The following is a 24,122-nucleotide window of genomic DNA, read 5'->3' on the forward strand; positions in this document are numbered from 1 at the left end:
AAATTTCTCCAATGGGCGATGTAGTGTTTTGTAAATATGTATAGTGGGACCCTTCTGGGTCCTGATGGACTCCGTAGAAGAATGATGTAATCGTGTGGATGTGTCTGGGTAATAAAGTTGATGGCGCAATGCGTACAGTTAGGTAATGGTTGCACTCTAAAGAATAAAGACTTGCACTACAGAGGTTTGAGTGTGGCAATTTGAAAGCTACTGGACTGGGGAAGACGCTAAAATCACAACTGCACAGAGGGCACCAACAAGTGCAAAATGCATTCCTTCGTGGAAAATGATGGCGTCATCATGTCTCTCCTCCAGACCCAGCTCCAAGACTGTCCACTGAACGTTATCATAATAGTTCCATTGGTTCTCAATTGAGAGGCGAGCTAGCAGAGAAAACAGGGCACCCACTGGAAGTTTACATGCCACTACAGGTACTAAACGTAAACTAAAAGTTAATTTAAAACAACACAGTCATTATTTAATGCTTCCTTGCAAATGTTACATTTTGTACAGCTTAATGTTCCCTAGCATCTCCAGTCAGAGGCTATAGATTACAAATTCTACACTGATTTAGAGGGGCGCAAGCAAGGTGCTGTGGGGGGAAATCCCATGTGTTCACCAAGGTTTGCAAGTATCTACCTCCTGCCCAATGACATTTCAGCCGAAGTGTAAATGATCAAATTGCCTTTGCCTTTAAATAAAAAATGAGGGCAACATACCCAGCAGTCAAAGTAACAGCAAGGCAAACTTAAAACTGGGTTTAGTGGTCTGGATTTATAGGGTTGGGGTTGTAGAGCCGACAGTATGTCCCTCATTTCACAGAAACATAACTCAAAGCGTTGTTGCGAAAAAAAACTTTATGGGTTTACTTTTAATGGATGCACAGCTGGAAATGAAATCCATTGGACAAGAAGTCTATACAGTCATCGTAATTGCCTTCTGTGCGATTGTAAAACTGTCTCAATCCTTCTCATGTTCAGATTTTTAAATCTGTATTTTGTCTTTCATAGGACAGCAGGATACCTCGTGTGGTGCCAATGTGTCACTGCTCCTCTATGATGAGATAAAGCTCGCTGCCTAAGATGCTCAGAGGACTTGGGGTTGAAGCCTGGCATTCCTTCACCTAACTATGGTGCCGATTAGGATGGCGGACCGACCGCAGGGGCAGCGGCGGTCCCTCCGTTGCAATTAGGATGTGACCGTCACCCTGGCGGTCACATCCTGTATATTTTACATAGCGGCGGGTGCTGCTTTAAGCAGCACCGCCACAATGTAAAATATGCATGTTTACCTTTGGCATGCATAACTTGGCAGGCACCGCGTGGTGCCTGCCACCTTGTGCATGCCAAAGCAGAGGGGTACCATACCCCCCACCCCCCCAACACCCTGGGGGCTCGCAACTGGCCCTCAAAACCAAGCGAGCACATGTGGTGATTCCCTCTGCCCCTAATTCTGACGAGTGAGTGAGTTTAACTCTTTCCCTAAGATTTTAAGGAGCAAGTAGATTTTCTCCACCCAAAACATTAGGAGGAAAAAAAGGGGCCAAATGGTGCATTTTAAAACACAATTCTCCAAAGAAATTATCTAGTAGTCCATAGTTTTTAAGGGCCATTAATGAAGAAAAGTCATAGAAAATTCCACAGGGTCCAAAGGCATTATTATTCAGCAGCAGAAACTCAAGCATGTGCCTTTCAGAAATCTGTGTGCCCAAAATTACGATAGTTGCACAAAAGACACATATTTGTTGAAAAGTGGGGCCTGGTACGGATGGCCCATTATTATTATAGTGACACCTATTATTACATTGAAATGTGTGTGGTAGAAAATACACTACCAGGACTGCTGATAGTATAACAGAAGCGAATGGGTTATTTTATTTTCTGCTCGGCAAAATAATACTGAAGCGGCTGCAGTCATATGCCAGAGTACATTATATATGCATGTGTTTCTTGATATTCCATAAATCCTGGGGTTGCTGGTAATAACATGAATGCAAAATGTGGCTGTCAGGTTTCTCGCTCAGTTGAGAAGGGATATTAATTGTACCAGTGGTGTTTCTGAAATATGCGGTGCCTGCGTACTGTTCCTGTGATGCACAGCGTGGCTCAGATCAAACCTCGTGTTGCTGATTGCTTATTCTTAGCCATTAGCTTTAGCCCTTGGGCTACAGCTATTGGCATGATCCTAGTTTTAAAATCACCCAACTACAGCACACGTCTCCAGGTATGCATTCACTTTGCCCTACTCATACATTCATTTGTTTTTGCTTTTCACTTTCTGTTTCCTTTGTCCTGCCTCTCTTATTTGCTGTTATTACATTTTCCTTTCCCTTTTCTTTTCCATTTTTTCATTTCTTTGTTCTTTCTTTCTTCCTTCTTGTTTACATCTGCACATTTCTCTTCACCCTTTTTCCCTTTTCTTTTATATTTTTCTTACCCCAATGCTCTTTTTCCCTCTCCCTCAGTTTCTTTTTAGGCCTCAGCTAGATAGTGCATGCCCTGTCTCTTAAGGATTTTTTGTTTACATGCATACATCGCGCCTAGAGCTTTATCAATGGTTTACTGCAGCGTCGTTCTCATTTCCTTCATTCAGGTTTGTGAAGACATGCCTGCATCATGTCCTCTCCTTGTGTTTGGCCCTCCCTCGGAGCGTGGACCAGTTACTTATGTTCATTAGCTGCTCCTGTTTTTGGAGCTACTTTGTATTTTTTATGTTCCAGCATTCCACGAGTGCTTGTTCTTTCGGCCCGTCTCCCACCCATGTTGCTTCTTTTTCCTCCCACCCTTCTTCCTCAATCTGTTTCTTCTCCACCCCCTCCCTTTTTCATAAACTTGTGTGTCACTGCACTCCTACAAACCTCTTGCCAAGGTGCTGTCGTGATTTATAGTTTTTGTTTCATTTCTTTATGTTGGGGATCTTTTCTGCTTTCTCCTCTCAGTCAGGGAACAGAGCAGGGGGAGTGTTGTGTGTGTGGTGACTCCTTTGTGTACAGCAGTCAGCAGCTGCTCCTGAATCGCTTTTATTTTTAGGTCTCAGCTACAAGTTGCATGCATGATCTCTTTCTGTGCTGGTCTCTACCACATCAACTGTGAATAAATCTTGGTCTCCCTGTTTAAAATGCGTGCTCTTGGGTCAATATTTTATTTCAGCAAAACTTCTTTTCTTCAGTGTCGCGTATGAAAGTGCTTTCAAATACGTGAGTTCAGAATACCAGTTGGACAAAACTATCACTTTTAATAAGTACTTCTCAGTGCAATTCTATAAGGTGCCTTATTAATGTCAAAGGTTCCACATGGTAAACAAGGACACGTTTTTGAATTTTGAAGAAACTTTTACGTGATGTGTGTTGTATGATTTACATGGCAAATATTTTCTAGGCTTGGCTGGTGAATGGGCTCTAAGATCCCAACTGTCCTCCACCCCCTTATGTGTTAAGCTCCTTCACTCGCCCACCCACCCCATTTGTGTTGCTTGCTTGCCTTCTCCCTAACCACCCTCCACTCCATACCATGTTGTGCTGCTTGACTCGCCCCTCCCCGTTGTGTTGCCTGGCCCGCCCCATAAGCGATATGACTGAGACAGCGCTGATCATTTCAGAGCACCTTTTTTATGGCTTTTAGTCAAGCTGAACAACAGCTGTGCTGCCATACAACATGGTGAAAATACATCGACATTGACAAAGCCAATACCTCTCACATTGCCGCGACCTATTGGCTTTCCCAGTGCTTGCTTCGTTTGCTATCACAGCCACTTTTTTAATTCAATCTACTACTTTCTTTCTAAATCTATTGCTACATTCTCTGCTTTCTTCCCTTTTTTTTTCTTCCGTCTTTTCTATTACCATTCACTCATTTTCCCGATTCCTTTACTCTACAGATCAGAACTTACATTTGGAGATGGCTCAGGTAGTCTGTCATATCCTTTTTGTTTCCAGTTTACTTCCAAGAGCTTCATCTGTACATGCCGCCCCTCAATAAAGGCTATGTAGTCCTTGAAGTTGCTGCAGGGTCCAGCTAAAATGCTCATAAAATTCAGGTGGTAGCTTAAGTACTCCAGGAAAGAAGGTCTTGTTCTGACAATAAAACACAGAAAACAGAGTAAAGAAAACAAGGCGCGAACAAGCAAATGCTCAAGTATAACTGTGTTTAGCTTATTCAGCTGTATGTTAAAACTAGGACATTGCAATAAATTAGCTATCACTAATATAGCGCCCTTGCCATTAACATGGGCCAACTGTATTTTAGGGACGAAATAAGAACAACCATCAAGTATGGAGTGTATTAGTGCTACAATAACCACAAGTACTCAGCTGTAAATGAATGAATTGACCAATATCAATCACTGACTCGCTTCAAAAGTGTGATGGTGCAATTAAGGGAAGGCAGGATTGTCACTGGGTGAAGACAAGCAGTTAGCATCAACCTATTCAGTTCACATCCTATATCAATGTTAATGTTGCTGCTCTGGAAGGAATACCTCAATGAAGGCCATAGTAATGGATCTGACTCACCCCAGTTAATATCTCTAATGAGCTTTCATATGAACATTTCATCTAACACAGTGATATTTAAGACTTTTATCTACAAAGGCAGGATTGTTAGAACTGTCCTACCGTTTATTTATCCTGTATAATGCTTTATGAGCAACAAGGATAATGATAATACTACATATAACAGCAATGCCTAATAAAAATGGTCCCACAAAATGTATTAAGGATTGAGTATGAGTTTTAATCAAACAGATTCATATAATAAAGAACATAACAGGATAATTTATTGTACAATTATTTAAAATCGTTACAAAATAGCACATATTCTATTTAAAAAGTAGATATGTTAGCTAAAAATGTTAAGATGTAAGAGCAATACCAGTGTCTATAACTCATATGGCTGCCTCAAGCTACATATGCTGCATGCTACATCTAGGCGAGTTAGAGCAAAGACTGCCGCCGCATTCATGCCAGCCTTTATTTACATTACGACTTCATGATGTGCAAGAACAATGGTCAGGTGCAATCATGGTGGCACATTACTGGTGTAGCTAATGAAGACATCTGCACCTTCATGAAGTAATACGCGAGCAAACCAACTCAAATACTATTGTGCTGATTGTTTGGAACCTCATATACTGGACCCATCCCTCTGATCTCAAATGAAGAACTAGATGCTAGAAGACGGGTTAAGAGTGAAAGATAATCAGAGCATTAAAGGTTAAAGTATGCTTATTAGGAGCTAGCAAATTTGTTCTGGCACAAGTAATTTGCCAATAAAATAAGATGTAATTCATATAAAGGTAATCAATTATTTATTTTTTGCAGATGAGAAAATGCAAGGCATATTTGTAGGAAAACCATGGAGAAAGTGCATTCTATCGTAGCACTAAAAATATTCCCTATGTGTTCATGAGTTGGTTGAAAAATATTGTGATAATCTGCTAAAAACTAAAGTATTGACAATTTACCATCTTTACATCTGCATGAATTACTTTCAAGGTTCTTAAACTCAAAACCTCAAGCAGCCACAGAAAGGTCTGTAGCTCCAACATTCTTTATCTTGTACCCGATATGCTAAAAGAACTACTCTAACTCGATCATTATCAGGATTTGGACAATTTAGATAAGACGAAACGCCTCTTTCTCTTCCTTCAAAACAAGACTGAAGAACACTTGATTCAGAGTTACTTTAAACTTTGGTGGTGGTGCCCTATTGCAAACTATTACCGCGCTGAGTTGACTCTCTATTTTTTATGCTTTTCTTTTCTTCTTTTTCTCAAGTGATGAGTGCTTCCTCCTCTACTTGAGGTCTTTCTTTTCCTTCTCACTCCCATAAACCATCTTCTATATCTCTTCCTTTTTGTCTAGAAATATAACTGTGATCTACTGTATACCATCTCAAAAGGAAAATGTTTTATCTGCTCGGCCATGAACTTAGTTAAAACTATTATGCAGGAGTAATGCTGAAATATTTCTTGTTGAGGTGAAAAATGATTTTCATAAATACTTACAATAAATAGTACATATTTCTTGAATCGGGTACACATTTCCATACCTTTGCAAATTTCTTAAAACTATTAATTCGACTGGGATGTAACTTTTAGCTTTACTCTGGCCATCTAAACCCCCTCCCTACCCCAAGTCTTGCAGACTTGTTACCTGCATGGTTTCTCAAGGTTGCATGATAAATGAACATTTATTGGAAATGGAAATGAAAATGAAAATTCATACACTTCTTGATAAATCTAGCTGCTGCTGATGCATGGAAGAACCTAATAACATGATTCTTGGATCAAGATGAATCTCATATTTAAGCTGAAAACTGATAAAATTACCAATTTCATTCCAATAATGTGTACCTTTAGGACAAGAACCCACCATGTGCCAAGAATGAACAGCTGTGTTATTATATAATGCCTGCAACAACTGGGAGAAAGACATGAATTAAAGTTTTTAAGGACTTGTGGTGTAACATCTACCTGGCAAATAAATTGATTCATCTAAGCTTAGCACCCCTAAAAGGTCCATAAGAAACGTCTAAGACTTCATTAGAGATTCTAATGCCTTCATCTTTAGATCACTCCACTTATTAAATATTTCTCAGCATTTTGCAATATGTATTACTTCTGCTTTACTTCAAATACAACTTTAGCCATATCTTTGAATAATCTCTGGCAGTTCTAGAAAGGGGTTAAAACCTTTTTTAAATTTGGTGAAACAAGAGACAGAACTAAAATCTACTTTCAGTGCATCGTGATTGTAATTGTTCCCTTGTGATCTACGTGTCACTGGGAAAAACAAATCAAATATGTAATTAAATTCTAAAGTTTCCCATTTTTGGATAGCTGTAATCTCTAAATCAAGTTTTTAAAAGCTACAATATCTTAATGTGGTGTTACAATGTATAAAAGGGATATAGAAATATTGAAAAAACGTTTTTTTAGATCAGCATTTGTCAGGTTTTTTGTTGAAATTCTTAAGGGTCTTAAAAAAAAGCTGGCAGATCTAGGCCTTATCTGCTGTCATTTGTAGAATGATGCATTTATCATAAGTGATGAGCTGTTCCATAATATTGTATTAAAGTATCATATTTGCCAAATAATAAAATCTTAAATTTAGCATACATAATTTCCTTTATCAGTTTCTAGTTTGGCTAATCGTATTTAAGGTCTTGTATTTTGCCAATACACAACTTTGAAACATCTGATCTATCTATGTAAAGAAATTAGACTGTGATTGCAGAAAAACTGTCATTTTGATAACAGTGACTGCCTCAGAAAAGCAAAGGTATATAATTTAATTTAAACACATCATCAAAACTCTAGTTGTGCATCAAAAACGAAATATCTCACATTCTGATTCGTGCTATAATTTTCTTTTAACTTTGTGGGAAAATATATCAAGTGGAGAGTTTAAATAATAAAGTTTAGTTTTTTTTGCATAATTAACCTTATACCCTCTGATCTCAGTAAATGTGTGAATTATATTAAATGTGTGCATAATTGTTTTCCTATCTGCCTTCTAATACAGTATGAAATTGTCTGCATATAATTTGAGTTTTGCAATCTGATACATGTTAAAATTGCTAATGGTTCACTAAAAGTGCAAAAGGGGTGAAGGCATGGGATAGCCCTGTCGCCTGCCTCTTGTAACATTTACTTTTCCAGTTTAAGCTGAATGAATCATTATTGTGATTAGAGTTTTCTACTATATGTTCTTAACAACCCACGTATACTGAGATAGAAATCAAGACTTGTCTAAGATTATAAACTGTGCATCTCATTTTACCTGCCACTAATTCTTTGTCTCTTTCAATCATTGTAACTGCAGCTTTCTCTGTCTCCCTCTACTAAATACTTAGCATTGGCTCTTATATGTATTCTAGATCTTATGCTAGTTTGGGGCTCATAACTTCTTATATAAAAAGCTTTTTTTGCTAAAGAGAAGTTATTGAGCACTTGGGTATTAGATGGAGACAAGGTGAAAACTAGGCTTATAGATGCTGGGCCTTTATAGAATATCATAGGCATCATAACTATCAACATTATGTACCAATTCGTTGTTCCCCATAGCAATTTCTTGATTGGATTCACGCAGACGTTTTTCAACAGGTGTGACAGAAAGCTCTATTAAAATGACATTTGTATTCTCATCCTATATTGGCAATACCTTCACTGAATTTAGAGGGCTAACACATTTCTCTGAGATTGGACTTCGAGCTCTAGTGGATTTCATGAATGTAAAGTAGTTCTTCCCCCTGCTGTGCTTTTTAGGAGGCCAGGCTTCAAGCTGTACAAAAGGGGGTGGTGATGGACGGAGCATCTGAATCAATCAAACACTCACACCCAGTCAAAAGATCTGGGTTTAATCCATCACCGTTCTTTAGCCCACTCTGCCACCCCATTCAAGCAAGCAGGCCTGAAGACGGCTGGAATGCCAGAAACCGGTCCTCGGAAGCTTGTTTCCGGTCCAGGGAAGACATGGCTTGGCAGTTCGGGCTGGACTGTTCCCATGAGGCACAGGGTCAGACTGATTTGCATATAGCCATGTCTGAACTGGGGTGGCAGAGTGGGCTAAAGAACGGTGATGGATTAAACCCAGATCTTTTGACTGGGTGTGAGTGTTTGATTGATTCAGATGCTCTGTCCATCACTACCCCCCCTTTTGTACCGCTTTTGGCCGTCATAAGTGTGGCAGGGTATGCTCAGACGCGAGTCCCTTGCTCACTTTGCCACTGGATTCAAGCAAGTCGGGCTGAAGACGGCTGGAATGCCAGAAACCGGTCCTCGGAAGCTTGTTCCGGGTCCAGGGAAGACATGGCTTGGCAGTTCGGGCTGGACTGTTCCCATGAGGCACAGGGTCAGACTGATTTGCATATAGCCATGTCTGAACTGGGGTGGCAGAGTGGGCCAAAGAACGGTGATGGATTAAACCCAGATCTTTTGACTGGGTGTGAGTGTTTGATTGATTCAGATGCTCCGTCCATCACTACCCCCCTTTTGTACCGCTTTTGGCCGCCATAAGTGTGGCAGGGTATGCTCAGACGTGAGTCCCTTGCTCACTTTGCCACTGGATTCAAGCAAGCCGGCTGAAGACGGCTGGAATGCCAGAAACCGGTCCTCGGAAGCTTGTTTCCGGTCCAGGGAAGACATGGCTTGGCAGTTCGGGCTGGACTGTTCCCATGAGGCACACGGTCAGACTGATTTGCATATAGCCATGTCTGAACTGGGGTGGCAGAGTTGGCTAAAGAAGGGTGATGGATTAAACCCAGATCTTTTGACTGGGTGTGAGTGTTTGATTGATTCAGATGCTCCGTCCATCACTACCCCCCTTTTGTACAGGCTTCAAGCTGGACTGGTAGGTTATTTTCACCTTTCGAAGTGTACCTCTCAATCCATAAGACTTCATGTAACAGAAATATCTTGAGCTTATTCAAACTTCTGGAGTTAATTCAGTTGCAAGGCACTGTCACTAACATCTACAAACAGTATCTGGGAGCCTTCTAACTTGACAACAGAGGTTGTGTGCAGTATGGCGCTCCACCGCATATCTCACTTGGTGAGTTTATGCAGACTAACCTTGGGGCCTGGCCTCTGTGTTGCCAACACATGCGATGCCTTGACTATTTCCACTGTGCTTTAACATTGAGCAGTGAGTTCTGCAGAGGAAAATACCACAGCACCTTCTTCATCCATTATTCAGCTCAGCTGATCTCAATTCAAACTCCACAAACACCTCCACATATACCACAGAGGCCCAGCACCATCTTGGATACAGTAGCAGTGGTGTCTCCTGGAAGTCAACAGACTTCAGAGGAGATGCGTTGTGGGCCATGCTTCTTCCCAATCCCCCAATGCTAACCCCCAAAATGTACTTAAATAGAGCACATGACTTAAACAGGGCATGGATGCCTGTCAGATCTTAAATATGTAAACTGTAAAATGTTTCTTATTGTATGTGTAAAAGTTCTCTTTTTTATACAAGATTTTCTATGCTGTAAAGGACTCGAATGTCATTAGTGCACTGTATTATATTGTATTTGCATTCGTAAAGCGTTTAGTACCACTGACAAGGTGCTGAAGTCCTTTTCCAGTGAGTACCACACTAATTTAAAAACCCACTGCTAGTGGTAAGTATATTGTTTTTTTCTTCATAGCACACTTACTTGAAAGGTAAGAATTTTTGGACCTGTGGTCTTTAGATAAGCCTCAGCATGGTTTAGTCTAGGTTATTGTCAATAAGAGGATTTCAATTTGGATTGGTTATGTGAAAGATAGCTATTATGGTGATGCATTAATTACATTGGAGGAGGTGGATAAAAATCGATGTAGTAGTTTTGTGCGAACACACAAATGAATATTTGAATTCTGCAGAGTATTAAAGTGTGTTAAGGAAATGTTATGTTCTGGGGATAGCATCTTTGGTTAGATAGGGAATAAGATTAGCATTTTGGTGGCAAGAGGTATTACAGGCTCGAAAGTCAATAGCAAGCAGGTGAGAAATTTGATATAAGATCAGGTTTATTTTTCGAGGGGAGATAAGAAGGGAGATACTATTTATTGAAAATATCATATATTGAAAATATCATGCCTAGTCAGTTTAACATTTCAGGGAGTTGAGTTCCATTTTTTTAGAGGTAGTAGTATATGATATAATAAGACTGGTTCCATAGGTCTCAATTTCGTACATGATGTCTTTGAAATGAGATGTGCAATGGTATGAAATATGTCCCAATGGTTGTTTCTGGGTTTTCCACACAAAACTATAATGGAGTAGATGAAAAATGTGTGTTGGACCCTTCTTTTGTATCTATGTTTGTAATAAAAGCTTGGACAACATGATGCCATAGGACATCTGTTGTTAGCTAGTGAGTCCAGATTTTGTATTGACAATAGTGTTAGTGGTCTGAAAAAGTATTTCATATAGTTTCTAATACATTTCGAGTAGTGAACTCATAAATAGTCTCCTGAATTGCAAGTGATTCTTAGTTGAACTAATCTTTGTAGGGAGTGAATTCCATAACTTAGCAGCTTGAATGAAGCAAGTAGAACCAGTCAGGGTTTTCTTTATTTAGGAAGAAAGTATTAGACAAGGTGCCTGCCTGGAATCTCAGACCCTACGTTGGAAATAATTGGTGGCTTGATTTCAGAAATTTAGCTCCTTTAAAGTGTATTGCACTGCAGGTAATGCATAATAGCTTGAAGGAAAATGTTCTTGCAACTAGAAGCCAGTTTAGAGCATTTGGGATAGGAGAGATGTGAGTTTGTATTTTGATATGTAGAAGCAGTGAAATTAGGAATTCGCTGTTGTCTTTTGATGATTGAGGGTGGAGTGCTGTGGTACAGTTCATTAGCGAAATCCACGTTTGAGAGGTTCAGTGATATAGTTTGAACATTTTGAGAAAACCAAGATGTGGAAAAAATATGTCTCAATGTTTTCATTGCGTAGAGTTCTAGACAGCTTGTCCACTTAGACATTCAACACTTCGAACGTTTCTCTAGATGGGGAATTCAAATGTATCACTCAATTCGGATACTATTGGGGCAATATCTGTAGGGCACTGGCGTCCCTTTAGGGTAACATTCCTTTCTTGAATACTTCACCCAGCTCAGTTATAGGGAGGATAGTGTTAACAATAATGTTGGTTCTACCATAAGTGCAATATCACTTAACCAACTTGCCAGTGACACTTCCTAGTGAAATATTTAAGGAACGGAACACCACTCTGCTTTAGCAGGAGAAGTGAAATACATAGAGAAGCTCTGCCTAAACTTTAGTTCTCTATCTCAGAGGAAGACTTGGGACTTCCTGATTATGTACCCTACCACCTAACTGCACAGTGTTGCCCCCCATTTCCACACAGAAGTGAAATAAAGGATAGGGGTAGTCCTGCTTGATTCAATAGTGAACATGCTCCTGAAACCTACACAGAGAGTTGTCCTGACTACGACGAATAGACAAACATTGCTGTGTGCAATGTTTCAGGAGGACAAACACCAATAGCATATGCTTCCAGTGTTCCAATTCCTATCCTATAAGGTGTGCAGGGCACTAGATGACATACCGGGTATACACTGGGAGTCTCTCTGTAAGCAACCTTTACAACTCAAGAGCCCTAGAAACATTTTTTGAAAAAGATACAAGATTAAAGAGTACTAAAAGGGAAGTTATAGACACATGGTGAAAAAGTCGACACACATGTCATGGGGTGGATCCCGACAAGACACAATATATTGTAGTTATTACTACCCATACAAAAAAGGGAGGAAGGCAGTGACACTAATTTACAGAGCACTTATTCATAAAACTAAATCCTACATGCCCAACTTGCAGGAGATATGGTCAGCTGAAGTGGGAACAGACTTTAATGAAGGAGAAGTGCAATTAATTTAAAGTTACTCTCATAAACTTTCCAGGAATTTAAGGTTTAAACTCCTGCAGTTCAACTTCCTACATGGGACATACCCAAATCATAAACATTCATCCACCTGCCTCTTGCTGCAGATGGGAAAAGTTGAAAAAAGAGTTCAACCACATGGTCAGGGTAGCCTTGATGATTGCTGAATTTTGTGAGAAGATGACATTAAATATGGAGGAAGCAATGGGCACAAACAGGGTTTATTTATTTAGGAGATTTATTGAGCGCACAAATACCCTTAGGTGTCTCGGCGATTGTGGATACACTAACTGTATGGCAAGGATTATTGATTGAAAAGCCAAGTCTTTTGCTGCTTACAAAATGTTAACAAGGATGTGCTGATCTTAATTTGATATGGTAGGCTGTTCCAAAGTTTGACGGTTGTAATTATGAAAGATCGGTCACCCCAGGATACTTTCTTTGTTTTGCTGGACTGTTCCCATGAGGCACAGGGTCAGACTGATTTGCATATGGCCATGTCTGAACTGGTGTGGCAGAGTGGGCTAAATAACGGTGATGGATTAAACCCAGATCTGTTGACTGGGTGTGAGTGTTTGTTTGATTCAGATGCTCCGTCCATCACCACCCCCTTTTGTACCGCAGGGTTTTAGACCTGGCATTAATTATTGCTCAAGATGCACAGCAATGGTCTCAAAGTTGTCTAGAGCCCCTGTACTTACACAGTGGGTTAACCCCTTCCATGCTCATGACGAGCTCAGCTCGTCATGAGGCACAGTTGAGCTGTGCTGATGACGAGCTGTGCTGATGACGAGCTGAGCTTGTCATGAACAATGGTAAATCTGGGAATGCAGCACCGGGGGGGGGAAACCTCTAGCAGCCAAGGTGTTAAAAGAGTGATACATTGAAAAAAGATTAAATCCAAAATGGCGTGAGTCTTTCTTTTCAGAGCTCTGCCGACTGATCCTGCTCTAGACAGTGATTCAGTAGCACTCGTATGCTAGGGGAAGTCTCCAGGAGACGCCAGAGAGTGGCGGTTATGAGAATGTCTCAGTGGCTTGGCGTCAGCGCGGAGACATACCATTCAGCACGGTCTCACCCAAGATGTTGGAGGTTCAATAAGCAGTGCAGCGGTTGATAGTGAGGCCCCCAACATGAGTAGCACTACTGGCGGGGCGCTCATGACCCTGGAGACAGAATGAAGGAGAAGCACTCGATTAAGAGACCCTCAGAATGGACTACAGTAAACTGGCTTCCACAGTCACAGAACTGGAGGATGCCGTGGGTCACTTGACTCTGGACATGGGGAGATGAAGGTCAAACTTCAAAACTTGGCCATTACGGTGGAGAGGCTCCAGGAATGAACGGTGGACACAGAGTGCCGCTCGTGCCACAATAATATCCAGATAACAAGCCTTCACAGTAAAACTAGGGACAATCGGGGGAGGAGCCAAGATGGCGACCTGAGCGGACGTACAGCCTTTCGGCTCCGCCGGCCCCGGAATCCCGCACCGCAATCCTGTGTATTCTCCTGAATTCTTTTTGACTTGTAACGTGCGGGAAGCGGAGCTGATGATACCGGTGTTCCTCCGACCTCTCCACCCGCCCGGAATCAGAAGCTATTGACCGGCTCGCCCTGGCCCGGGACCCTGCCTGCTCCGCTGCGCACTGCGGACCTCGCGTCCCTTCACTCAGCCGATCCGTTGCGGAGGTGGTGCGACAGAACGGAGTCTCCTTCCTTGTCGCATGGAGTTAGCACCGCCTGCCACCAGGGACTATCGTGCATGCGCTGGGTTGCACGGAGGTGGAGGGGAGAAGTGCCTGGTCTGCGTGTCCTTTGTTCTTGGCCGCCATGTTCCTGCTCATCTCTACTTGTCCCTCTGGCCGGTGACGGGGAGCCCCACTTGGTTCCGCCTGCCTCACCACACAGCTGCCGGCTTTCAGGCTCCGCTGCAGATCGGGCGGAATATTGCTAGCCCGGGGAACGCCAGCTGCTGCCCGGTCGCGTCCTGCGACCCCCCTTCCCCCCCCCACAGTACTTCGTTGGATAGAGGACAAGATGGCGATGCCTGTGGTTCGCCACTGTGAGGACGACTATGCATCCTCTCCACGAAGCAGCGGGCTCGCTTACGTGCAGGGGGCCGGAACACACTCTTCCCCCGGACGTTCAGAATTGGGGAAACTACAGCCTGATTGTACTATTAAAGACGTGTTGGCGACCCTGGGCGAGCTGAGATCGGCGATGCTACACAGCTACAGCGTACTGGGGGTGAGACTCGATGCATGCGCCCACGCTCTAGGCCAGGAGCAGAGGAATCGCACCCCAACAAAATTTCGGCTTGGAGCTGATACAGTCTACCGCCACACCGTTGCCTCGGAGTGATACAGTGGATGCTACAGTAACCATCGCTGTGGCGGGTAGCGACTTGTTGCCAACTTCCAGTTCAGTCGTTGCTACACTGTTTCCCCCTTGCTCCATGCCTGACTGTGTGCATCGCTTCATGGCATCACGGCTTTGGATATCAGCTGCCCGCCCTCATGCTCCTTCATCAGTTTACTTCTCACGGACTCTGATCGCCCTGTTTTGTGACTTTTGGGACTTGGATATGTCGGAGAAGCCTGTGACCGAGGGAGATTCATTTCTTGGGGCCAGACGCCGTTCTCTCCGTGCTTATGCACCTCCCCCCTCCTCCGGGCGGCCATTTTCCCTCGTCCCCTTGGACTGCACTGGACTACCAAGTAGAATGGGTGAGAGGCCGAGCCCCAGAACGGGCCAGGGCTAGGAGATCTCCTTTTGTTTAACGGCCGGGCGGGTGGGTGGAGGGTGTGTGGACCTTGAATTTGGCCTGTTTTACCACGGACTGCGCATTGACTCTCCCTAATTGATAGATTGCTGCTGATTTTCTTCGATGTTGCTATTGGGGTGGAGAATGTTTATTGGGCCGGCGGAGTCCGCGTATATGTGTAACTGGCCCTCCTCCCGGTCTTTCTTAAACACTGGTTGATGCATTGATTACGTATTATATGCGACTATCACCCATTTCAGATTGTACTCCCTGTTCTGTGCGCTGGCCTCTTCTCCATTTCCAGCCGCAATTATTGTGTTTTATCATTTTCGTTTCTCTTTATTGGGCGACTGTTTTTTGCGGGCTAGTGGTTCAGGGACAGATGTTGTGGTTGATGGCTGCGGACATTGTATTTGATTGGCCGGGAGGATCCGGACCAGAATACTAAACGGCGTAGGGGTTACAATTGGCTGGGAGTCCGGGAGATCTGTTATTGTGAAGGCTCCTCCCCGCCTCCTTCTTTTTGGGAGTGGTAGATCAGCTTGTTCTTTTCTTCCTCCCTATATTCAAGTGTTGAAATTCTTCGTTTATTATCATCTTCCCTCTTCTTCTTTCTACATTTCTTACCTTCTCTCGCCTTTTTCCTTCTTCTTCTCTTCTCTTGCTGTATTTCGGGTTTATGGGGCGACAGACACTCTGCTCGGGGGGGGGGGGTAGGCCATAGCCTCTGCATGTGTGTAGGGTGGGGGGTTATATTTCATTTTTTGTTAGTTTCTATGGGACCTGTTTTTGCTTCCTTTATAATTTTTCCTTTCTCTTGGCCCGTGTTCAGGCATACTGGGTGAGGGGTGGCAGCGGAGATACGAATGGGATGTTGAGATTGCTACCCTGTAGCGTGGATATTTTGTGGCCATCCTGCCTGGTTGGGACTTGCTTGTCGAGATGTGGATTGACCGTAAACTGTAGCTAATGTCATGTCCCACCTGCATGGTCCTTGCTCTTAGTTTATTATTTTATGAGTACGGAACAACACGACCTGAACTCAATAGTTGCACAAAAAACTTAAAAAACTTAACCTTCATTACTCCTGTGTCATGGTCTTGTGGCGCCCTCCAGTTTGATTTCTGCTTAATAACCGATGTGCTGCTGTATTACTATGTCACCGTATCGCATGCACTAGTGCTAAATGAGAGTTCGTGGCCGGCCGGATGGTTGTAGGCCCGTATTTGTTCTTTATTTCGTGCACAATAAAGGTTTTCAAAAAAGAAAAAAAAAAAAAAGAAAATAGGGACAATCGGCAGAACTCTTTCCAAGAACAGTTGCTCATCACTAACATTTACAATGGTGTCCCTTCTACCTTGTTTTTCATGGAAAGGCCGTACTGGGGTGCCCTCTGGCCCTGGGGGACTCTGCATCCAATGGTTGCCAGACAGTTAAACTTTAGGGATCAGGACCGGATTTTACAGACTTCCTGGACCCGCTACCCCTGAACCATAGAATTCAATATGGTTCACATCTTCCCTGATCGTGCACTACAGCTCCAAAGACAGAGGAGCTATTCTCTTAAGTAGAAGATGAAACTTAGAACACTGAGCCTTCAATACACACTCCTATACCTGGCTAAGCTGCGGACAATCAAAAACAACTCAACACATTTCATCATGTCTCTGGGAGAAGCCTAACAATGGCTGAACAGGAGGGAGTTGCAGTCAGAGGAGAGGGCACTTGGCAGCCCGTAGGCAGGAGGAGACATAGGTGACAGTGACAAGCAGCTTCACCCAAGGCAGCTGCCCTAATTGTCACAGACAAGATCGGAGAGAGCCAGGGTGGTGGTAGCTATGGCGACTATCCGTTATTCACAGAATTCAACGGTGGCGCCCAACCCAGAGGCCTACAGTTTCACTTCTGACTCTGAGGTGGACTCTATACCAGATCCTTTTGGCCCAAGCCGGAGATGACCCTCATAACAGCAAAGAGCCTCATATGACCAGATCATGTTAACTGCTTGCTGCTGAAACTGGGGGCCTGTTGGGAGCCATACGTAATGTGATCTTGATAGGTGGCAGCACTGTGTCAGTTCTCTCATGAGTGGACAGGAGCGAGGTACTGTGAACCGCGTAGCCCCGTTGGTAGGTATCTTTGCTAGAGGTACTTGATAGGGAGGGGTGGGGTGGGGGTTCTGTTTTGCTGTCTTCCACGATCTGGATTACCATACCTTCTAGCTATTGACTTTATTGTTTGCAGGGAGTGGGAGACAGACCTCTACTGTGTTGGGGACAAGCGATTTTTGGCTTCCTATTGAGAAATGTGGTGGGATGGGGAAACTGAAAGGGAATCTGGATGTTGTTCGGTTCTTGAGCAGAATCATGAATATTAGGATGGACAAAGAGCTGACTGTGTGTGACATGAGTGAGGGGGTTTTCTGGAAAATGTATCCTGCTTTCATCGGTTATCCAAGGTCTTGTGTGTGCAGGCCTCCTGTTAAGAAGTCTCAGGGCCATCAAAGACTTCACCTACCAGTGCATTGGCTCTTCTGCCTAGAGCCCTGACTTGCCAAGTGGTACCAAATCCAGTCCCTGGGCCTGTGCAAATGGAATCTGGTGACCTGAAGGAGAAAATCCAAGCATCGACAGCTAGTGTCTGTTTTTATTGACACATCACTACAAACTTCAACGCATCGTCTCTGCCAGCACCAGCGCTTGGTTCCCGATTGGTGCATCAACCACAGCTTTTACCTCAGACCCCAGCATTCTGTTGCAGCGCATCAAAAGAACTGAGACAGCGTGCGTTTCGAGCTCCACATCACCAAAGTCTGTGATGCACGCTCCAACTCCAATGCAGAGCCTGCTTTATCGCTGTGGAATCAACGTAGTGTGTCTGGATTTTCAACGCATCGTCCCTGAATGCCGATTTCTTCATCGACGTTGCCTAGCAGGAAGGAACCGAGGCCACATTTTTTTCACAGATCAACACATCACTTACCCTTCCACTAAGGAACAGCCGCATCACCTCCCCAAACAGTAAGGCACCGACGCATCATTTCCATTGCACAGCAGAAAGGAACGAACGCATCACCTCCTCTGGCAGTAAGGAACAGACGCTTCACCTCCCCGGGGAGTAAGGAACCAATGCATCACTTTGCTTTTCCAGCGCCTCTCCTCCCCTTCGCCTGTTTCATCTTTGAATTTTTATGCATCATTGGTACATAGTGCAAAAAGAGACGCATCCATAGTTTTCTATGGACTGAACTGATTTAACCTGTGAAAATGTATATCTTTACTAGTGTATGTTGGAATTTTGTCGTTTTGGTCTTGTTTTATTCAGATAAATATTGGTTAGTTTTCTAAACTGGAATGGACTCCTTTTGTAGTGTTTTCACTGGGTTACTGTGTGTTACACATTGCCTCTGAGATAAGCCTGACGGCTTGTGCTAAGCTACCAAGGGGGTGAGCAGGGATACTTTTAGTTGTGTAATCCCCTTACACTGACTAGAGTGAGGATCCCTACTTGGAGAAGGTGCAAACCACTGCCAATTAGAGACCCCATTTCTAACAAAAGTGTTAAGGAGCAAAGAAATACAATAGTTTTACATTCATGGGAGTTTTGACTCCTCTGGTTAGTCAATCAAAAATGCACAAGAAAACAAGTTACTTACCTGTAACTACGGTTATCCAGTATTGGTATCTTTCATAGATTCACATGCCTGAATCATTCCCTGTCGTCGAGGCGGGAGTCCCACGGTAAAAATATATACAATAGCAGTGCCTAAAAACTTTCTTGTAGTAGGCTGGAAAGCCTGAAGGCCTAGCTAGGCCCAAAATATAGCAGCCTATCTACCTCATTATGTAAAAAGACCTGAAATAGTAGCCTCAGCCAATCAGCTGTCCTCACCCTCTAGAACCTTCCCAGCCCAGGCAGTTCTCCTCAGATTTTCCCAGCACAAGTGAGAATAAGTATCCATAAAATAGAACTGCCCTGCCGGGGAGGAGGGTGGGTGCATGTGAATCTATGAAAGATACCAATACTGGATAACCGTAGTTACAGGTAAGTAACTTGTTTTCTTATCCAGTATTGGGGTATCTTTCATAGATTCACATGTCTGAATCAGAGTAGCAAGCAGTGACATCATGTCTGTCGTTAGAGGAAGGTGGGAGACAAAATAAATCGTATACACCCCCACACAACCTGGAAGGTTATAGAGCACAAACTTGTTTACATAACATATGCATCAAAAACCTTCATAAAGTACATCACAGATTAGGACAGCGTTTGAAAAGAATAAAACATCATAATGAAATACATATGCTTAAAACAGACATATGAAGAAGAAAGACTATAAAGAGTCTAACCTTAATGAAGAAGATGCTGCAGCACCGCTTCCCCAACTGCTGTATCATCATGAGTTGCCGACTGCAGACAGTAGTGCTACGTAAAAGTGTGCACACTTTTCCACGTAGCAGCTCGGCAAATGTTCTCCAGCGTCACTCCAGCGAAGAGGGCCGTGGACGCTGACATTGTTCTGGTGGAATGCGCTTTAACCTTTCTTGCTAAAGGTTTGTTAGCTTTGTCATGACAGAAGAGAATTGTAGATGACAACCATCTAGCTATAGTTGCCTTCGTTTCAGCCTGACCCAAGGTGGCTTGACCATAAGCAACAAAAAGTTGATTAGATTTGCGTATGTCCTTTGTTTTTTGAAGATAAAACTTTAAACACCGTTTCACATCTAGGGAATGTAAAACTTTCTCCGTCGGAGTTTTAGGATCCGGGAAAAAAGTTTTGAGCTTGACAGGCTGATTGATGTGAAATTGGGTCGGCACCTTTGGGATGAATCTTGGGTTGGTCCTACGCGTCACAAAGTCTCTAGAGAATTGCAAGAATGGGTGTGCAATTGTGAAGGCCTGTATCTCACTGACTCTGCGGGCAGAGGTGAGAGCCAGTAAAAGCGCCACTTTCCAAGTTAGAAACTTCAGCTCCGCTTTATGAATAGGTTCAAAGGGCCTTATCAGAAGTTGGGACAAAACAATATTAAGATCCCATTCAAGAGGAGGAGGCCGAACTGGAGGAAAAGCTCGGAAGAGCCCTTTAAGGAATTGCTTGATCAAAGATGATGAACATAAAGATGGTTTGTTGGAACACTTTCTGAATCTGGATATTGCCGCCAGATGTACCTTAATGGACGAGAAAGCCAGTCCTGTTCTAGCTAAGGACAGCAGATAAGGAAGAATGTCCTCAGGTGGAGCTTGGAGTGTATGAACATTATTTTCTCCACACCAAGAACAGCACCGTTTCCACTTAAAACGATATGTCCTGATGGTACTTTGCGCACGGGCCTGTGATAAGATCGCCCTGCAGTCTGAGGAGATGTTAAGATCCTTGAACTCTAGGAAGTCAGGAGCCAGGCGTGCAAGTGCAGCGACTGAGGATCCGGATGGCGGATCTGGCCCCCTTCCCTTGTTAACATTGACACTGTCGGTTTGAGACGAAGTGGGAACTGCTAAGAGAGTAGAAGAAGTTCCTGAAACCAATACTGCCTTGGCCAATGGGGAGCAATGAGGATGAGAGTGCAATGCTCCCTCTTCATCTTTTGAAGTACTTTCAGTATGAGTGGGATCGGAGGATAAGCGTATGCAAAGATTCCGGACCATCTCACCAAAAGGGCATTTCCCCTTGATCCCTGTTGAGGAAATCTGCTGGCGTAAAACAGGCATTTGCGGTTCTGTTGCGTGGCAAACAGATCCAGCGTTGGTGTTCCCCATGTTTGAAAGATCCTGTCCACTTGCTGTTGCTCGAGTTACCATTCGTGACAGCTCGTGAAAGTCCTGCTGAGGTTGTCGGCCAGAGAGTTCTGAATACCATGTACATGTTCTGCTCTGAGGGATATGCCATGGAGTATGGCCCATTCCCAAATTTCTTAAGCTTCCAACGACAGGGTGAGAGATTTCGTTCCCCCTTGTTTGTTTATATAATACATGCTGGTGGTATTGTCCGTGCGCACCAGCACTGACGAATTCGCAATCCTTGGCAGATAGGCTTGTAGGGATAGAAAAATGGCTCTCAGCTCCAAGCTGTTTATGTGTTTCTTTTGGTACTGACGAGACCATCGTCCTTGAATCTGAAGGTCCTGGAGGTGACCTCCCCAGCCTTCCATGGAAGCGTCTGTTGTAAGGATGAATTCCGGTATTTCGTGGAGAAATGTGAGGCCGGGCGACAGGTTGTGCGCCTTCGACCACCAAAGACGGGCTTGCTTCATCTTGGATGTTATTTTGATGCGATCGTCGAATGATCCGTCGACTTGCCTCCACTGTCGAAGTAACTCCTCCTGTAATGCAGACGAGCACATCCCCAGAAGGGAAGCAAATGTCCGAACCGAAATTGACCTTCTTGCAAATATTTGTTTTGCCAGCCTTAACCGTTTGTTTTGCCGTTCCTGAGTCAAGAACGCTTTGCACTGGCATGTGTCTAACACTGCTCCTAGAAAAGTCAACTCCTGACGAGGTTGAAGCTGAGATTTGCTGGAATTGAGGGTCAGTCCCAGATTTGAGAAAAGGGAGAGGGAACTCCTGACCGCCTCCATCGCGGATTTTCTTGAGTAGCCAGTTGTCGAGGTATGGGAAAACTTGTATTCCTTGTGACCTCAGCATGGCCGCCACCGGAGCCAAACATTTGGTGAATATTCTTGGCGTCGATTTCAGGCCGAATGGAAGCACTTTGAATTGAAAGTGGACGCCAGCCACAGCAAATCTTAGGTATTTGCGATGTTTTGGGTGAATAGGAATGTGGAAGTAGGCGTCTTCCAGATCCAGAGAAGCCATAAAGTCCCCTTTGTTGAGATAATGCAGAATGTCCGTTAGCGTTACCATGCGAAAACTCTGCTTCTTCAGATATTTTTTGAGTTTGCGCAGATCTAATATTGGACGCCACTCTCCTGAATTTTTCTCTATGAGGAAGAAGCAAGAATAAAATCCTTTCCCTTTTTGAGAGGCAGGAACTCGTTCTATCGCATTCTTGCGTAGCATCTTTAAGGCCTCTTTGAATAGTAAGTGAAGACGAGGGGGAGGGGGACCCCTGGGCGGCGCTGTTGGTGGTTTCTGTAAAAACTCCAGAGTGTGTCCATTCCATTCCTGACAAGATCCAGGACCCACTGATCCGAAGTTATTTTCCGCCATGGTTGATAAAAAGCAGAAATTTTGGAGCCCACGAGAAGGGGAGGATAAATGACTGACGTCCGGCAAAGCTCATTGGCGCTTGTTGGAATCACGCCCTTGATTGTTTGAGCTCCGTTTCCCTCCCTGACGAGAGAAACTACCAGAGGCAGGTTGTCTGTAAGATGACTGATAGTACGGCTGTTTGTACTGGGACTGGTACTGCCGATTTTGCTGGTTGGAATAGTTCCCTCTGGAAGAATAACCACGGCCTCTTGCTCCTCTAAAGGACCCCCTCTTGTATTGAAGGGTACCTAGAGATTTGGCAGTGTCCGTATCCGTTTTAATCGCCAATAAAGCGCCATCGATGTGTTTTCCAAAAAGTGAATCCCCATCGTACGCCATGTCCAAGATCTTCATTTGGACCTCAGGTCTGAAGGTGGTAGCCTTAAGCCAACCTTGACGCCGAAGGACTGCTGCTCCCGCCAATTGCCTAAAGTTGGTGTTGGAAATATCAAGGGCACAATCAATGATTTCCGATGCCGCCCTTTCACCCTCAAGTACGATTCTGCGTACCTCCTGCTGACTATCCTCAGGGATCAGATCAAGAAACTCAGACAGATCTGACCACATCTGTCTATCATAACGGGCCAGAATTGCTAGTGAATTAGCTGCCTTAATGGAGGCCGCTGCATTAGCAGAGAACTTTTTCCCAATTGCATCCAGTCTCCTGCCCTCCTTGTCAGGAGGTGTCGAAATAGGAGTGGCAGGGTTCTTGGACCTCTGTTGTGCCGCCTGAGATATGATCGAGTCCGGTCGAGGGTGTCCAATTAAGGAAGATGGAGTATCAGGAGGAGCTCGATACTTTTTGTCAATTCTTGGAAGGACTGCCGGAATGGAGGCAGGCGTTTTCATGATGTTGAGGCCCTCCTTCCATATATAATCAATAATAGGTATAGCTCTGGTGACTCTGCGATACCCTTCTTTAAAGTCATGCAAAAAGCAGTCAGACTGCTCAACTGTGACCGACAATTCAAATCTACTAGCAGCACGGTGCATAGGATTGTGAAATCCGCCAATATCCTCAGGCGAAGAATCTGACGGGCGTGGAACAGGTGGTGAAGGCATGGGAATGATGTAATCATCCCACGGATCCCTAGGTGTATGATCGGCAACTCGCCCTCTTCCCTGCTCTCATTATCATCCTGAGAAGAGGTATAAGTGTCAGCTTGGGGTACAGGGTCAGCGTCCTGCCTTGGTGACAATGAAGCTTGCGGTGAAGGAGGCCTTGGTATGTCAACCTGAACAGGCTGCACAGAAGGTGTAACTGGAGCTGGAGGAAATCTCTGGCGATAGTCTGCCAGCATAGCTTGTAAATCTTGGATCAAAGTAGGTGGGAGATGACTTGTGTCCTCTGAATGAGAGGGTCTGGTCTGGGGCGAATGGTATGGCATTGATAAGTCTTCATTCGCATAATGCTCCTGGTCATAGTCCTCATCATCCTCCTGATATTTGATGTTCAATTGTGAAGGGTGACGGGCAACCCCAAAAGGTCCCTCATCCTCTTCTTCGTTATCCGATTCTACATCCATATAGGTCTCCAAAAGATGTGATGGAACAAGTGGAGAAATGTGAGAGTAGTCTCTCTGATAAGTTTTCATTTGAAAATGAGTATATTGCATCCTCTTTGGAGGTGTGTTGTGCATAAGATGAGCTGATGACAAAGCTCTCATATATGACATTTCCGTAGACGGAGCTGCCGTCGACGGTATTGATGTTGCCGTCGACGAGACCGTCGACGATGGTGTCTTCTTCGACGAATCCT

General features: G+C 43.9%; 1 protein-coding gene across 2 annotated transcripts in view; it reads right to left on the reverse strand.

The window, feature by feature from the left end:
- The window catches only part of MBOAT1 (membrane bound glycerophospholipid O-acyltransferase 1), a 491,383-nt gene that overhangs the window by 120,667 nt on the left and 346,594 nt on the right, over positions 1–24,122 (reverse strand). For both annotated transcript variants that reach the window (XM_086965142.1, XM_086965143.1), the window contains one exon: positions 3,889–4,072. In XM_086965142.1, coding sequence (XP_086821268.1) covers positions 3,889–4,072 — 184 coding nt within the window. The remainder of the gene's footprint in view (positions 1–3,888; positions 4,073–24,122) is intronic.

This window comes from Lissotriton vulgaris, chromosome 4_1, assembly GCF_964263255.1.
Source record: "Lissotriton vulgaris chromosome 4_1, aLisVul1.2, whole genome shotgun sequence".
Classification (NCBI taxonomy): domain Eukaryota; kingdom Metazoa; phylum Chordata; class Amphibia; order Caudata; family Salamandridae; genus Lissotriton; species Lissotriton vulgaris.